The following is an 18005-nucleotide window of genomic DNA, read 5'->3' on the forward strand; positions in this document are numbered from 1 at the left end:
CAAAGGTAGGCTGTTTGGGGGGAGGGTAGGAGACCTTATGAACACGCTTCTGGTGGAACAGAATGAAAATATGTAAATTCACATTATTTTCCGAATGAAGAATTCTAATAGGGCTAGAATAAGGGTTGATACGTTTCCGTTCTGAATTTGTAGGCTATACCTAATATTCCTTATTATTTATAATATTATATATAGAGCTCTAATATTTTATTATATAGACTATACTTTATATTAAACATTATTATCTGAGCAACCATAGTGGATACTGTAGTATCAGGCTCTGTATTATTTTGCAGCTTTTGGTAAAACAGAATAACACTTTAACTTTGATTCTGTTCACCTTGATGGGTCAGTGATGATCTTATCAATCATCTCATCAGTGGATCCTGTTAGACATTCTATCGGCGCCACCCCCTGGCTGTGAAATGTTGCACACTGCCACATATGTCTTCACTTTGTTTCAATAAATCTGTCTATTTACAACGGCAGATAAACCAAAATATGAAATATTCCGTGTTAAAGATCACACCGAACGAGACACATTTTCAGATTGAACACTGAGGGATACGAATCCTTGGGTTGAATGTGTTGCCTCTAGAAAATAACTACATTTCCCGTCATCCTTTGAACGCTCAAAAGGCATTGTTGTTCGGGTCAATGTCCTTGTCCTATCAGACGCACACTGTTTGACTGACTTCGCGCAAGGGCTTGGGGATTCGTTTGTACTTGAATTATATTCATTCAAACAAAATGATGGCAGCAAGGTTTCTCCGTTGCTCTCTCCCTGTATTGAGGCAAGCAAGATGCTACGCCGACGCACCTTCAGGTTCTGCCCAGATGTCATTCACATTTGCCTCGCCAACGCAGGTAATATAGTCCGGGGTTGACAAGGCTTATGCTATTGGCCTACGGTAGAGTCTTAGCTAGCTATCTCCATTAATATAACCAAAGACCGATATAACGTCACTCTCTTAATAATAAAGACACATTATCTAACCATACGCATGTAGTTAGCTAGCGACAAATCCCTGTGGCGTGCACACCGCTCAATGGCTACCTAGTTTAACTTGGTAACGTTAGCGTACCTTCTTTTTACCTGTGCATGTAACAGTTAGTTGTAAATTGACGCTCGCGCGTGTATATTGCTCCAACCAAGCCTCGCCAAATCAATTTGGCATGCCTAAATTGTTCTGTGCAACAATGTGTCCCTGTCTTGCCACTTGTTAGCTAACGTTAGATTGCAATAAATAACCTGTTTGTCAAAGCTAGTTACCACAATGGATCACAGGCCCTTGCACTTTCTTATGATTTCACCTTGGGACTATAAATGGATTACAGTACTCTTCAATTGTTAGCAACCATTTCTGATTTAATAATTAGATTGGCTAAATCTTCAGGAGTGTGCTGACTCTACCTTCTTTGTCACCCACATAACTAGCTGGCTATTCTGTTAGTTAGCTAGGTACAAGTTAGCGTTAAAGCTAGCTAGATGTCACTGAAGTGCATTTGACAGTAACTTGCTAGCTAGTTGGAAACAGTCTTACCTAGTTACATAAGTCAACATTAAATAAGATAATTGTTTACTTTTCAACCTGTCAGACACTAATGGCATATTATATCACGTATGATAACATAACTGCAATGTACCTTACCAGAACCTCATTGACAACTAAAATATAGTAACATCTCAGTAAATATGCATGGACTTTATCCATTAGAACAATTATCTAGTACTGCATGCAGATACTGTATATTTCCACAGATAATATTAAACTTCAATTCTAAGAAAATAAATAATAGTCAATGTAATGCATGTTTCTCCTTCTCCCAGGTGTACTTCAAGGAGGCCAGTGTGAAACAGGTTGACGTGCCCACGCTGACTGGTGCTTTCGGTATTCTCCCTGCCCATGTCCCCACGCTGCAGGTTCTCCGGCCCGGAGTGGTCACCGTGTTCAACGATGATGGCTCTGCAGCAAAGTTCTTTGGTGAGATTTTGCATGATGGCTCAGTGGTCTGATAACCTCATGTGATTTTATAATTCAAACATAAAGGGCAAAGATGAGGCTCATGAGTGTACCGGTTGGACGCATGAGGTGTGAGTAGCTCTGTTTTGTACGGTCAACTGTGGTTATATGTAGAAACCAGATAACAAAGTTAAAGCAAGCCCCTTGATTAATCAAGTCTCCAAGAAACTGGGAGAGTGAGCAATCCATTTGTTAAACAGCGCCGCGACATGAATCCAACAGACCATTGCCGCCTTCGAAGGAAATGGCAACTTGGAGACTCAAACAAAAGTTATGAAAAGTTAAATGCTGTCCAGGAAAACATAGCTTTAATGCTCTCAATGCACACCAAAACTGCTACAATTGTTGAAGAAAAAAATAGCAGATTCACTCAGACAGAGGATATTGTGTCAGATACGCACAATCAAGGCGTGTGCATGAATTAACAAAATTAGGCTTTTGGGAACAAGGTTGTGAACTTGAGGAGAATTGGACCAGCAAGAAAACACAATCCGATCTAACATGAGTATTGTCCTGACCAGAAGATTACGAAAAAGGAGAAATTCCAGCAATGTGGTCAAGCTGTTATCAGAGGAACTTGTCACGGGTATATCACCTAAGGATCTGGAATGATACCACTGGATCTTAGTGAAACAGAACAATGCTAAATACCCACTCATGGGTATCATCAAACTATGGAACTTTCATACCAAAGTCAAGGGGTATGTTGGTCAAAATCCAAGGCCAGACTATTTGATTTGTCCAGGACCTGTCTGCTATGGAGGAAAGAACTGGGAGCTGGAGAGGGACATTTTTGGCTTGTGAAAGCAGGCAAGAAGGATTTATCTATGAACATTTTATTTTCCTTTATTGCTATGTCAAACGAGATGACTGATTTAGGTCACCTGCCAAAATAATCTATTTTGGGTTTGCTCTAATATAGCATGATTTCTATTGCTATCTGAACTCCAGAGTTGACATCTGAATGAAATCTGAATGACAATGAAATCTGGGATATCTGAGGTGTTCACCAGGTTTATTTGCAGTGTTTTATTTTTGTTTAACCTGTAGTTTGGCTCTCTTCAAAATTAACATATCATATTCTGGCCTATGTTCAGAAATGTTATTTTTTTTTATCTTGTAAATACTTTATGGGCCTTTTCTAACATTTAGTGTTTTAAAAAAACTTTACTCAGATTTAACTTGAACTGAGTATGACATTATCATTACCCTAAAGAATGCATAAAAAGGATCCCAAATTATGTCATCTGTTTGCTTTCCTCTGTCTACATTTGTAATGCTAAAAGGTCTTTATTTTTACGTTTACGCTTACGCATTTAAGAAATTTAGCTCTGTTTGTTCTCCATATTCCTTCACTAAGTGCATTTTCAACAGACTTTTCTGTTGGTGTAATTCTGCATGATACAGGAGAATGATCCTATATCATGGCTCTTTGAAGACTGTAAATTTGTTTTAAATAAGTCTTGGTAAGTTTTAATAAGGTATTGAAAATATATTCTCTGAACATAACAATTTTAAAAGCCTCTATAGTTAAGATTTATCAGCAGACCAAGAATCTAACAATAAATATCACCCAAAAATAAATAAATATACGTGCTGTTACAAAGTTCAAGGCAAAAAGTATGGACTGCTTTCCCGTAGAATTGAGTTGACATTCTGGGACAGAAGAAGCTCCCCTATTTACTCAAATGATGTCACACATCACTCAAGTTGGTGCTTCAGAGTTCCATGTATCAAACCGTTATATTAAATCCACGAAAATCTGGATTCAGCTTTCAGACCCATAAGTGGCAACGAAAATAATGTAACTCGTAAGCAGAATGGCAAGTCTTACCATACAAGAACATGTTTCAATATAATACACTTAACAAAATTAATGTAGATATATCAATAATGGCTGTTGTTGAAAGTCTTGAATAGCCTTTTCTATTCAAATCTTCAACTTTTCAGCTCAAATGATACATTTCTTAAAAATACACTGATTTTAAACTGCTTTAGAAATGGGCACGAGACAGGAATGCCCTCTCTCCCTCATCCTGTTTGCACTAGCAATTGAACCGCTTGCAGAAAGAATTAGACAGGACCCAAACGTAACAGGTATTGGTAAAGATGAATATAAACTAAGCTTATTTGCCAACAATATAACTGACTTATTAAACTAAATGCCCCCTTTAAAATTTTGAAAATAATTTTATATCCTGAGATGGAAAAAAAAAAAACTATATGGAAAAAGACAACTTCAGGGTCTACAGAAATCCTTCAACACTAGAACTGCCTGGCCTTTCAGGCTATAAGTACCTGCTAGAGAACATTGCCGGCCATCTACTTAAGCATATGCATCAGATGCATATTATCCTGACAGGTGCAGGAATCATAAGCGCCAATGCTTAATAAAGGATTAATTGCATGAATGAATAAATAAACTTGGCAAAAAAAGAAACGTCCCTTTTTCAGGACCATGTCTTCCAAATATAATTTGTAAAAGTCAAACTTCACAGATCTTCATTGTAAAGGGTTTTAACACTGTTTCCCATGCTTGTTCAATGAACCATAAACAATTAATGAACATGCACCTGTGGAACGGTTGTTAGTGTTTTAATTGCCTACCACCTGTAAGCTGTTACGGTCACAGTTATGAAAACTTAGAACACTAAAGAGCCTTTCTACTCTGAAAAACACAAAAATATGCCCAGGGTCCCTGCTCATCTGCGTGAATGTGCCTTAGGCATGCTGCAAGGAGGCATGAGGACTGCAGATGTGGCCAGGGCAATAAATTGCAATGTCCGTACTGTGAGACGCCTAAGACAGCGCTACAGGGAGATGGGACAAACAGCTGATTGTCCTCGCAGGGGCAGACCACGTAACAACACCTGCACAGGATCGGTACATCCAAACATCACACCTGCGGGACAGGTACAGGATGGCAACAACTGCCGGAGTTGCACCAGAAACGCACAGTCCCTCCGTCAGTGCTCAGACTGTCTGCAATAGGCTGATAGAGGCTGGACTGTTGTAAGGCAGTTCCTTACCAGACATCACCGGCAACAACGTCTCCTATGGGCACAAACCCACCGTGCTGGACCAGACAGGAATGGCAAAAAGTGCTCTTCACTGACGATTGGCGTTTTGTCTCACCAGGGGTGATGGTCGGATTCACATTTATTGTCGAAGGAATGAGTTACACCGATGCCTGTACTCTGGAGCGGGATCGAGGTGTAGGATCCGCCATGGTCTGGGGCGGTGTGTCACAGCATCATCAGACTGAACTTGTCATTACAGGCCATCTCAACACTGTGCTACAGGGAAGACATCCTCCCTCATGTGGTACCGGTCCTGCAGGCTTATCCTGACATGACCCTCCAGCATGACAATGCCACCACGCACAGAATGAGCCGTATGGATGATTTCCTGCAAGACAGGAATGTCAGTGTTCTGCCATGGTCAGCAAAGAGCTTGGATCTCAATCACATTGAGCACGCCTGGGACCTGTTGGATTGGATTGAGCCCCCCACACACAGAAATGTCTGGGAACTTGCAGGTGCCTTGGTAGAAGAGTGGGGTAACATCTCACAGCAAGAACTGGCATATCTGGTGCAGTCCATGAGGAGGAGATGCACTGCAGTACTTAATGCAGCTGGCGGCAACACCAGATACTGACTGACTTTTGATTTTGCCTTCCCCTTTGTTCTGGGACACATTATTTACATTTACATTTAAGTCATTTAGCAGACGCTCTTATCCAGAGCGATTTACAAATTGGTGCATTCACCTTATGACATCCAGTAGAATAGTCACTTTACAATAGTGCATCTAAATCTTAAAGGGGGGTGAGAAGGATTACTTACCCTATCCTAGGTATTCCTTAAAGAGGTGGGGTTTCAGGTGTCTCCGGAAGGTGGTGATTGACTCCGCTGTCCTGGCGTCGTGAGGGAGTTTGTTCCACCATTGGGGGGCCAGAGCAGCGAACGGTTTTGACTGGGCTGAGCGGGAACTGTACTTCCTCAGTGGTAGGGAGGCGAGCAGGCCAGAGGTGGATGAACGCAGTGCCCTTGTTTGGGTGTAGGGCCTGATCAGAGCCTGGAGGTACTGAGGTGCCGTTCCCCTCACAGCTCCGTAGGCAAGCACCATGGTCTTGTAGCGGATGCGAGCTTCAACTGGAAGCCAGTGGAGAGAGCGGAGGAGCGGGGTGACGTGAGAGAACTTGGGAAGGTTGAACACCAGACGGGCTGCGGCGTTCTGGATGAGTTGTAGGGGTTTAATGGCACAGGCAGGGAGCCCAGCCAACAGCGAGTTGCAGTAATCCAGACGGGAGATGACAAGTGCCTGGATTAGGACCTGCGCCGCTTCCTGTGTGAGGCAGGGTCGTACTCTGCGGATGTTGTAGAGCATGAACCTACAGGAACGGGCCACCGCCTTGATGTTAGTTGAGAACGACAGGGTGTTGTCCAGGATCACGCCAAGGTTCTTAGCGCTCTGGGAGGAGGACACAATGGAGTTGTCAACCGTGATGGCGAGATCATGGAACGGGCAGTCCTTCCCCGGGAGGAAGAGCAGCTCCGTCTTGCCGAGGTTCAGCTTGAGGTGGTGATCCGTCATCCACACTGATATGTCTGCCAGACATGCAGAGATGCGATTCGCCACCTGGTCATCATTATTCCACTTCTTGTTCAGTTTGTCTCAGTTGTTGAATCTTATGTTCTTACAAATATTTACACATTAAGTTGGAAAATAAACGCAGTTGACAGTGAGAGGATGTCTTTGATTGCTGAGTTTATAAGTGGGAATATATGTTTGAAAGAAGTTATTTGTTAGTCAAGGATATGTTTAATATAATTCTACAGTCCTAGAAAAACAATGCCTGTAACTTATTTTAGTTTCCCTTACAATAACATTAGTGCAATCCATTTGATCAACTTTATTTGTTGATTTGATTAGTTAAGTGAAGTTACAGCTTCTTTTGACATTGTAGAAACAATGTATTAATATAACCAGACAGGTGCCAAAGTTAAACACAAGCACCAGTGCATGAACAATTGTAAGGGATGAATTACATAAATGGCATATTTTTGGTTAGTATCCAGAGCAACGCTGCTGTGTGAGCGGTCGTGCTGAAGGCATGGACAGCGCGCATATTCTTGCAAAAAGTGACATTTGGAAATAGAGCTGCACCTCTTGAATTATGACAAAGGTAAGTGTCATCGAAACACCAGATTCTGCTTTCTAATACGGTATAGAAATCAAGGTTTTACCTGCATGTGACTGAAGGAGGATTTGATCGGGATAATACTTTCCTGCATCTTTAAATTTAACGGTGCGTCCATCTCTTTATGTACAATCTGACAGCTGTTAAGCCTAATATTGTCACTCATCAGATTGTCAATTTAATCTTGTCTATAGGCTCTATTGTGTGAAATTAGTTTCGATGTGCATACTGACTGGCATATTTTGATTCCCGCTCAAGTTGGATAGAGTCAAGGATATGTCTTGCATTATTGTGAAGGCCTACTGCAACACATTGTTTTCATTTCTATTAGAATACATTTGATTAGTAATGGTTACAGTAAAAACTATCCTGTAATTGCTTATTTTTACAAAGTTAAATGTAAAAGAGAAGTGTCAACCCGCACTGTCAAATTATTTGTTGCTGATTTTAATAGGCATAACACTCCTTACACAATTTGTCTTTCTAAGTTTAAATCAACCTCTTCACCCTCATCATTCAGTTAGGCCTAATTTTAAATTGAATTGTGAAGTAAGGTGCACAATTATCACCTGTTCATCCATTTGTCATTCAGCGAGGAGTGTGACACTAGCACCTGGATGGGTACCACCAATCTACAGCACGTGATAGAAAGGTGTCCTAAAATTCAGAATCAAATGGCATAACGATCCATAGTATTTCTGAAATTCGCCCACATGGAAAACCTAACATTGAAATAACATTTCAATGACAGAATTAAAAAGGAAATTTGGACTGACCAATGTCGACATTCACAAATACAGCTGAAGTCGTAAGTTTAAACACACCGTAGCCAAATACATCATTTCATATCATACTCATTTTTTCAGAATTCCTGACATTTAATCTTGGTAAACATGTATTTTCTATGGATTGAGGTCAGGGCTTTGTGATGGCCACTCCAATACCGTGACTTTGTTGTCCTTAAGCCATTTTGCCACAACTTTGGACGTATGCTTGGGGTCATTGTCCATTTGTGACCAAGCTTTAACTTCCTGACTGCTGTCTTGAGATGTTGCTTTAATATATCCACTTTATTTTCCATGCTCGTGTTGTCATCTATTTTGTGAAGTGCACCAGTCCCTCCTGCAGCAAAGCACCCCCACACATGATGCTGCCACCCCCCCGTGCTTCACGGGATGGTGTTCTTTGCAGGCCTCCCCCTTTTTCCTCCGAACATAATGGTTATTATGGCCAAACAGTTCTATTTTTGTTTCATCAGACCAGAGGACAATTCTCCAAAAAGTACAATATGTGTCCCCATGTGCAGTTGCAAACCGTTGTCTGGCTTTTTTCTGGAAGTTTTGGAGCAGTGGATTCCTTGCTGAGCGGCCTTTCAGGTTGTCTGTATAGGACTTGTTTTACTGTGGATATAGATACTTTTGCACATGTTTCCTCCATCTTCACATGGTCCTCTGTTCTGGCACCAAAATACGTTCATCTCTAGGAGACAACGTGTCTCCTTCCTGAGCGGTATGACGGCTGCGTGGTCCCATGGTGTTTATACTTGTGTACTAGTATTTGTACAGGTGAACATGGTACCTTCAGGCGTTTGGAAATTGCTCCCAAGGATGAACCAGACTTGTGGAGGACACATTTTTTTTGCTGAAGTCTTGGCTGATTTCTTTTGATTTTCTCATGATGTCAAGCAAAGAGGCAATGAGTTTGAAGGTAGGCCTTGAAATACATCCACAGGTACACCTCCAATTGACTCAGGCTAATTGACATAATTTATCAGAAGCTTCTAAAGCCATGATATAATTTTCTAAGCTGTTTAAAGGCACAGCTAACTTCTGACCCACTGGAATTGTGATATAGTGAAATATATCTCTAAACAATTTTTGGAAAAATTACTTGTCCTAACGGACTTGCCAAAACTATAGTTTGTTAACAAGACAATACCTTTTTTGGAGTGTTTGAAAAGTATGTAAACTTCTGACTTCAACTGTACATGCAACTTTTATCACAAGTTCAAGCTGATATCTTTTGGACATATAATTAACAAAATTACAGAACATTTTTAATGGGTATGTGAAACGAGGTTAGGGAGTAGAAATAGATGGTAGTATGAATATTGTATATCGTTATGTGGATCCATACCTTAACACTACACATTGCCCATCCTTACTTTAAAGGTGCAGTGCAGTCTCTTGTATTTTCCAGTTTTATTTATATAGAGCTACACCTCTCCATCCACGGTGATGTTGGAATAATACTGTGGATTTCTGAAAATGTATAATGCCCCTTTTTAGTGTAAGAGCTGTTTGTTTAAAAAAAATATATAAAAAAAATAAGTAAATTTTAAAAAATGCCTGAAATTTCAGCCTGTTTTGGTGGGCTGGAGTTTTGGCATGTCTGGTGATATCACCAGGTGGTAAATTATTTAATAGACATAACAGTTCAAACCCATCTACTAATAACGGCTCCTTTTCACTTTTCTCCACTCAAACCCAGTCCTAGCAACATTGCTTGATTGTTCTTTGCTATTTTTTACAAGTTGTTTTCAATGAATCACAAAGAGCCTTAATTGTTACCCAGAAATAATTTGATATTGAGAATTTCTTCATTGGACCTCTTTTAACATGGAACCTCCAGCAGGGGTCAGGCCTGTCTTGAATTGTGGGGATGACTGCACCCTAGACTTAGTGTAACACTTTCAAATCGTAGTTTACTTCCCTGGATTGAAATCAGCTCAAATAAAATGTTATGTTAGTGACTGTACTGAACTTTAAGAGACTGTTGCAGTCTGTGCATGAAGGCAATGCATTTATTTAATTTCAATAGGTTAAGTTGTCTACATGGGGCTGGGAGGTATATTTGATTTATTTAACCAGGTAGTCTAATTGACAACATTCTCATTTACAACTGCTACCTGGCCAAGAATAAAGCAAAGCAGTTCGACACATACCACAGAGTTACACATGGAATAAACAAACAGTAGAAAAATATAGTGTGTGCAAATGAGTTAAGATAAGGGAGTTAAGGCAATAAATAGGCCATGGTGCCGAAGTAATTACAATATGCCAATTAAACACCGAAGTGATTGATGTGCAGAAGATGAATGTGCAAGTAGAGATACCGGGGTGCAAAGGAGCAAGATAAATAATGAAATACAGTATGTAGATGAGGTAGTAAGATGGACTATTTACAGGTGCAGTTATCTGAGAGCTGCTCTGCTGTCAATGACTGGAACAAAGGAGGAATTGGCTTTGGGGGTGACTAGTGAGATATACCTGCTGGAGCGCGTGCTATGGGTTGGTGCCGCTATGGTGACCAGTGAGCTAAGGCAGGGCTTTACCTAGCAGAGACTTGATGTCACCAAACCCACTGGCTCCAGGTCGAGTATGAAGCGAGGGCCAGCCAACGAGAGTGTACAGGTTGCGGTGGGTAGTATATGGGGCTTTGACAAAACGGATGGCACTGTGACAGACTGCATCCAATTTGTTGAGTAGAGTGTTGGAGGCTATTTTGTAAATTACATAATTGAGGATCGGTAGGATGGTCAGTTTTACGAGGGTATGTTTGGCAGCATGAGTGAAGGATGCTTTGTTTTGCGAAATAGGAAGCTGATTCTAGATTTAATTTTGGATTGGAGATGCTTAATGTGAGTATGGAAGGACAGTTTACAGTCTAACCAGACACCTAGGTATTTGTAGTTGTCCACATATGGGTGTAAGTCAGAACCGTCCAGAGTAGTGATGCTGGACAGGTGGGCAGGTGCGGGCAGCGATCGGTTGAAGAGCATGCATTTAATTTGACTTGCATTTAAGAGCAGTTGGAGGCAACAGAAGGAGAGTTGTATGGCATTGAAGCTCATCTGAAGATTAGTTAAGTGTCCAAAGAAGGGCCAGAAGTACCATGTTTGCTTAGAGGTGGATCTGAGAATCACCAGCAGCAAGAGCGACATCATTGATGTATACAGAGAAGTCTGCCCGGTATGATGGGTGGGTGGCTGAATGGAATAGGTTGCTTTACTCAAATTCTGTCTTTCAGTGAGCAGCGGGTCAATCACAGTGAACGCAGACTCCTCGGTGCAACTACTGGCTGAAGAGGCTTTCCCCCTGGACCAGCTGGATGTGGCTGTAAGTACCCAGCACCCACTCATAGACCTATTATCTCTATGGCAACGGGTGGGCAACTCTTGTCCTGCAGGCCACAGGGTGGGCAGGCTTGTCTTCCAGGCCACCGCATCACAACTGATTCTAGTAATCAACTAATCATAGTTGTATAGTTGGCCTGGGGTGTATTTGTTACGGGAACCGTTTACCATTGAAGAAACAAAACGAAACGGAGGTTCCTACCTGAATTTATCAAATATAAATTAATTTTCGTTTTCCTTTTGGAGTAAACGGTTTCTGTTAAACGTTTTGCAACAGACAAAATATTTTTCAAAGCATCGGCGGAATGATTACACCCCTGGGGTGGATACAATTCTGTTGCGAAACATTTATTTAATTGAAGCAAACAACTGATGAACCTACCTGAATCTGTTGTTCTTTTTCAACTGTTTGGCTAATGGTTACACACCTGGTGTAGTGTGTTAGAGCTGAGCAGGAAGACGGGCCGCAGAGGGATACCTTGCGTTTCCTTTGCCAATGGGAGCAGAATGTCCTTAAATCATTGAACCAGAGCAATCACAAGATGCTCTTCATCAGAGCAATAACGATTGCATGAACATTTCCCATCCTCTACATTAGGATTGCTTTGTTCTCTGAAAAGCTAGGCTAGAATTGTGATTGGCATCATTCAGCCCATGCAGTCAGTCATTGATTGAAACCCAAACCCTTTTATAAAGATGTTAACTGTGTGCAGCTCTGCTCAGTCAGACCTTAGCCATAGTTTTGCAAAAGGAAACCTTCCATGAAATGACCAAATCCCTTACTCAACAGAATTCCGCACAGCATTGGCTCAAATGTCAGTCAAAATATGTATTTGTGTGTGATGTCCCTAAGGCCATGTTGCTCTTTACTTTTCACAGCCCCATCAGCCGACTAAACACGTTCATCGTAAAGGAGCTCGCTCTTTCGCTTTGACCCTGTCCTAAGAAGGGCACATACTGTCAAGTAGACTCCAAAGAAATTGATAAACTTTTTCTTTTTTTTCTCTGAGAACAATGCACAGGAGAAACCCTGCTGTTAATAAGGCAGGAAAGGTCAGTCACTGTTGAGTTATAGCAGATGTGCCAAGTTCCCACTGGGAGACCTTTAACTCCCAGCTATGTTTGGCATTTCTACGCTGTAATCGCTACTGTAACAAATGGGCCTTTCACAGGAAAGAGGCAATATGAATTTGCAATGCTAGTCTCTCTCTTCCAGACCTACCAACATGCGCACAATTTTAGGTTAAAATATGCTGGAATGAAAAGATGCCCTAAAATAGGCTTCTCGTTGGCACATTGTGGTTTTTGACCCAACTGTCTGAAGTTGGAACTGATTCAATCTGAAGACTTGGGCGAGGAGAAAAGGCATCATTACGACGAAAGTAGTTAGCTACAGCATTTAGTCCACTAAGAGAATACTTTCTTGTGAGTACTTAATCTCCGCAACTGTAGGTGCTAGCGCATTGGCGAGAAAGGAAATGTGGTGTTGCGATAGTTCAGTGTGCGTTTCTGCATGGATGGAGACAGTCATGGCAGAGAGCTGTTCTGCTGATACCATCCTTCACAAAAAAAATCAAATTTGCCTACCTTTAAAAAAAAGAAGAATATTATCCCTCTAGAGTCACTGTCTGCTCCCCGTGGGGAATCTAATTAGCATAATAAAATAATCCCCATCAATCTTGTCAGTTTAAAAGATGTTTTGCGTGGGCTGCGTCTCAATCCATCACATCTGCCAACGTTGCCCTTCCGCGTCTGCTGTGAAAGGTGACGAACTAGAGCGGTGTTCTCTCAAAGTCTGGTGCCCAAACGGTTTGGCCTACAACTATGACCCCACTATGGAAAGATTTGGCTCCCACAGACGTGTCTGAGAGCCTCACGATAGTACTCTATGACCCACAAGCATCATGGGACTCGTTTTGTAGTCGGTACAGCCGATCTGCCGTCCTCTATGTAGTGTCCGAACAGATTGGGCACACGTTAAGTTTGCTGAAAATTAATGCAGTTGACAGTGAGGATATTTCTTTAGTTGCTGAGTTTATATATGGAGATATTTTAATCCCTAAAATGTGTTATGCTTGTCAAAATAAATGAATAGCGATCCTTATCTGTCAGCTATAGGACAGACACTTCAGAACAAACTTCTATTTCCACATTTTTTAGTTTTTATCCATGTATGAAGCTGTTATTAAAGGGTTCTATGGGTGAATAGCACTAAGGCCAAATCCAATGTTTCATCAATTAAAAACAGTTCTGATTATTTTTAAGGGGTCCTAAAATTCCAATTCCAATAGCTAAATGATCCATGGTATGACTATCTTAAAACAATTCCATATTTTCTTAGTAGATACCCCCATGGCTTAGATTCTATTAATGTATTTTTTTGTTCATTCCTATTGCCCGTTGTGCAATTCAAGGACCTAAATAAAAATGTTGACAATATTCTAAATATTAATTTATAATTGTATCTTGTCAAAGGTATGTTTACTTCAAAGTGTAGGAAAAATATATTGTGCCTTCAGAAAATCCATAGGCTGTCAAGTTGATCTAGTAAAGCAGAAATGTACCAGGTTTGTTTAAACTTCCTATTCAATTAGTCTATCTTGCAAGGAGAGGACATGTTAGGGCTGTTACGCTGACCATATTACCGGCGGTCACAAGTCGTGACAGCAGTCAAATTGCCTGTGACTGTTTGGTCACGGTAACTAGGCTTCTCCAAGCTCTGATGCTTCTGATGGTCATTATTAGCCTACCGAACTTGTTAACTGCTTGGTACTCAACACACTATCAAATTGGTTGTTGGTCATTGCTAGACAACCATTTTCAGGTCTTGCCATAGATTTACAAGCATACCCATAAAATGATTAAGTCAACACTGTGCCTTAAAATATGGAGCGGTACTCAGTAATGTTGTATTTTTGGGGAAAATCCAGTAATGTTTGGTGTTCATGGAAGAAGAAAAAAAGTGAGTTATTGATACCAAGTGAGTTATTGATACCACCTCAATTTAATTTAGGATCAAACCCACTGAAAATAGTTTATTTGCCTGGCAGAAGCATAAAGAACAGGATGTCCTTTTTTAAAAATGTTCTATGCTCAAAGATTTATCCTCACAGGATTGGATTATGCAGCTTTAGGATTGGATTATGCAGCTTTAGGATTGGATTATACAGCAAGGCTGTGTTACTCATGCAGCCCAGTTCTTTTGCCCAGTTATTGGCATTAGAGTTGAATTGATTGGTCAAACGACCAATGGTGAGGCCTCCCGGGTGGTGCAGTGGTTAAGGGCGCTGTACTGAAGCGCCAGCTGTGCCACCAGAGACCCTGGTTCGTGCCTAGGCTCTGTCGTAACCGGCTGTGACCGGGAGGTCCGTGGGGCGACGCACAGTTGGCCTAGCGTCGTCCGGGTTGGTGAGGGCTTGGCCGGTAGGGATATCCTTGTCTCATCGCGCACCAGCGACTCATGTGGCGGGCCGGGTGCACGCTAACCAAGGTTGCCAGGTGCACGGTGTTTCCTCCGACACATTGGTGCGGCTGGCTTCCGGGTTGGATGCGCGCTGTGTTAAGAAGCAGTGTGGTTTGGTTGGGTTGTGTATCGGAGGACGCATGACTTTCAACCTTCGTCTCTCCCGAGCCCGTACGGGAGTTGTAGCGATGAGACAAGATAGTAGCTACTAAAACAATTGGATACCACGAAATTGGGGAGAAAAAGGGGTTAAAAAAAAAAAAACTAAAATAAAGACATGGTGAATTATTTCAGAATTTGGCTGCCTGTGTAAATGCATCCCAAAAACTATTAGCCTTAATTGGTTATTCAGTTGAATGAAAAAAAAGACTGGTACTGTGCTAGCATATTTAGTATGCATGATGTTAGTATGGATATTGGGTTATGGTTCTGTATTTGACCTCTCTGCTCTTTAGGCTGCCAAGGTCAACTTGGAGAAGGCCCAGTCTGAAATGGCGTCTGCGTCTGACGAGGCTGCCAGGGCCGAGGTCCAGATCAACATAGACGCCAACGAGGCAATCGTCAAAGCCCTGGAGTAGGCCGCGCGACTGGTCTTTGTGGTACGTATTGCAACCATGTACCTCTGTCAGGTGGTAGAAGTGTAGAGCATATGAGCTTCACATCTGACCTAGATGCTGTTGGAAAATCTTTAAAATGCATCCAACCCTCGCTCATATCTTCCTTGAAGCGATCAGTGTATTTTAAAGGCTTACACTTGCCGAGCTAATCGCCTACCAGCTATTTGATTTTGAAAGCAGACAGCACAGTGACTTAATGGATGACGAGTTATGCACATTTCAGCCACGAGGTGCAAGGTAGATCTTGTTACCAAGCTGTGACGTTGGCTAACAGAATTGCCAGCATGCGCTCTGTTTGAGATTTCCATGACTTGATCACTGATCTCACGCAAGTGAGTTTAGAGCTTGTTTCAGCATGGGCAGCGCTATTGAGTACATTCACCGTTTTGAAGTAGTCAACTAGGTGGGACCGTAGAGAATGATAAGAGGCCTCTGGTAGCCAAAAGGCTTTAATGGCATGGGTAGTGCCATTGAGGGATTATAATGTTTTAATATAGTCAACTGGGTTGGACTTTCTACTTCATTGGCTGATCCATCCTGGTGACCCTGTTGGAGTTATGTCCAATCGGGTCATCAGGAGGGATCGGACAATCAATTTTCAGCGAACTGAAAAGAGGAGTGACCCATGGCTATGTGTGCTTTGGGGACCTTTAACAGAATGTGACTGGCAGAACGGGTGTTGTATGTGGAGGACGAGGGCTGCAGTAGGTATCACCCTATCAAAAGCTTTGGCCAAGTCAATAAAAATAGTTTTTTTGTGTCAAGTTTCAGGAGCTCCTTTAGCACCTCAGACTAGGTGACTGCCTGCAGAGGGAAACTTTGTAGAGGGGCAGGGGAAAAGAGCGAAACATCAGGTATAATTGCTTTAGAAGGGGTGGGAGATGAGGAAATATTGGACTGGCAAGGAGGCATGGCTGAGGCATAGGAATCTGGAATTAATAGTGGTGATTTGAGCTCAGCCATGTGCTTCTTGTCAGTAAAAAACACTTCAACTTTAAGGGACATGGGCAGCTGTGAGGAGGGTTTATTTTCTTTAACCGTTTTCCAGAACCACTTGGGGTTAGACCAACAGAAGTGGAGTAACTGCCAGATCACAGACGAACCAGGGGCTGGACCTGTTTTTTTTATTTGTTTTCTTTATGGGGGTGTGTTTTGTTAACAATACCACTGGAAATATCAAAGGTCCAAGTGTCCTTGACCGAGTGGTTCAAGCTGAGTCTTCCATCTTATCTCTATGGTTCAGCAAGTATTTGAACGGGTTGTTGGGTCTTTGCACACCCCAATGTTATGTCAGACTGTTTTTATTTCTGGATGACTGTGTACTTACCGTAATCACATTTTCGCCTTTGTTCCAGGTGTCGTGTTGGTATAAAGGAAATGAAAATTCTCCAACTGTTTCCCGGACCAGTCGAGTCAGTAACTGCAAGATCTCATGCTTGCTTTGTACAGTGGAATGAAATGACCAATAAATTTATTTGGATTTATCTGCCAATAATTCTGTATTTTTGTTCCTTTTATGTAGGATTCAATGACTGATATTGTGTGCTAAATTTTGTAAGGGAAAAAATACCATGTTGACCATGTAAAGATCTCCATCACTCCCTCTGTCTCTCGGTGTGGGAATGTTCTTTGAGTCAATATGGTTACTTCAGGTTGTTGTGGTGCTGTCCATTTTAAAACCGCAATTAGTGTTAAAAAGTCCTCTGGTCTCAACCATAGGTTCCATCTTAACAAAAGCACTAATCATGTTCTGACTCAAGACTTTCAGTCCTCCAACCACAACCGGTTTTATTAATGTTTACTCTCACCAGGCCTCTAATAAATAATTATTGTGTGCAAGTACAGTTGAAGTCGGAAGTTTACATACACTTTAGCTAAATACATTTAAACTCAGTTTTTCACAATTCCTGGTCTTAGGTCAGTTAGGATCACCACTTTATTTTAATGTGAAATGTCAGAATAATAGTAGAGTGATTTATTCAGATGTTATTTCTTTCATCACATTTCCAGTGGGTCAGAGGTTTACATGCACTCAATTAGTATTTGGTAGCATTGCCTTTAAATCTAACTTGGGTCAAATGTTTCTGGTTGCCTTCCACAGGCTTCCCACAATAAGTCCTTCTGGGGTCCTTCTGTAGCTCAGTTGGTAGAGCATGGCGCTTGTAACGCCAGGGTAGTGGGTTCGATCCCCGGGACCACCCATACGTAGAATGTATGCACACATGACTAAGTCGCTTTGGATAAAAGCGTCTGCTAAATGGCATATATATATATTTTAAGTTGGGTGACTTTTGGCCCATTTCTCCTTACAGAGCTGGTGTAACTGAGTCAGGTTTGCAGGCCTCCTTGCTCACACACTTTTTCAGTTCTGCCCACAAATTTTCTATAGGATTGAGGTCAGGGCTTTGATGGCCACTCCAATACCTTGATTGATTTGTCCTTAAGCCATTTTGCCACAACTTTGGAAGTATGCTTGGGGTCATTGTCCGTTCTGAAGACCCATTTGCGACCAAGCTTTAACTTCCTGACTGTCTTGAGACGTTGCTTCAATATTTTCAGTTTT

At 41.6% G+C, this 18005-nt stretch overlaps 1 protein-coding gene across 1 annotated transcript; it reads left to right on the top strand.

Annotated features, from left to right (window-relative positions):
• Positions 1-640: 640 nt before the first annotated feature.
• Positions 641-16937, top strand: LOC118401386 (ATP synthase subunit delta, mitochondrial-like). The gene is made up of 5 exons (XM_035798849.2): positions 641-867; positions 1832-1985; positions 11257-11345; positions 15281-15424; positions 16798-16937. Exons 1-4 carry the CDS (start codon positions 751-753, stop codon positions 15401-15403), a joined length of 483 nt encoding a protein of 160 aa, XP_035654742.1. The 5' UTR covers positions 641-750; the 3' UTR covers positions 15404-15424; positions 16798-16937.
• Positions 16938-18005: the final 1068 nt, after the last annotated feature.

Source organism: Oncorhynchus keta, chromosome 22 (genome assembly GCF_023373465.1).
Source record: "Oncorhynchus keta strain PuntledgeMale-10-30-2019 chromosome 22, Oket_V2, whole genome shotgun sequence".
NCBI classification, from domain to species: domain Eukaryota; kingdom Metazoa; phylum Chordata; class Actinopteri; order Salmoniformes; family Salmonidae; genus Oncorhynchus; species Oncorhynchus keta.

What these genes read in the sequence shown, in the direction of transcription:
- LOC118401386 (XM_035798849.2), top strand. Translation starts at nt 751, where the DNA reads ATGATGGCAGCAAGGTTTCTCCGTTGCTCTCTCCCTGTATTGAGGCAA. An exon ending in CATTTGCCTCGCCAACGCAG is followed by an intron (nt 868 to 1,831) that starts GTAATATAGTCC and finishes TCCTTCTCCCAG; the next exon opens with GTGTACTTCAAGGAGGCCAG. An exon ending in TGGACCAGCTGGATGTGGCT is followed by an intron (nt 11,346 to 15,280) that starts GTAAGTACCCAG and finishes TCTGCTCTTTAG; the next exon opens with GCTGCCAAGGTCAACTTGGA.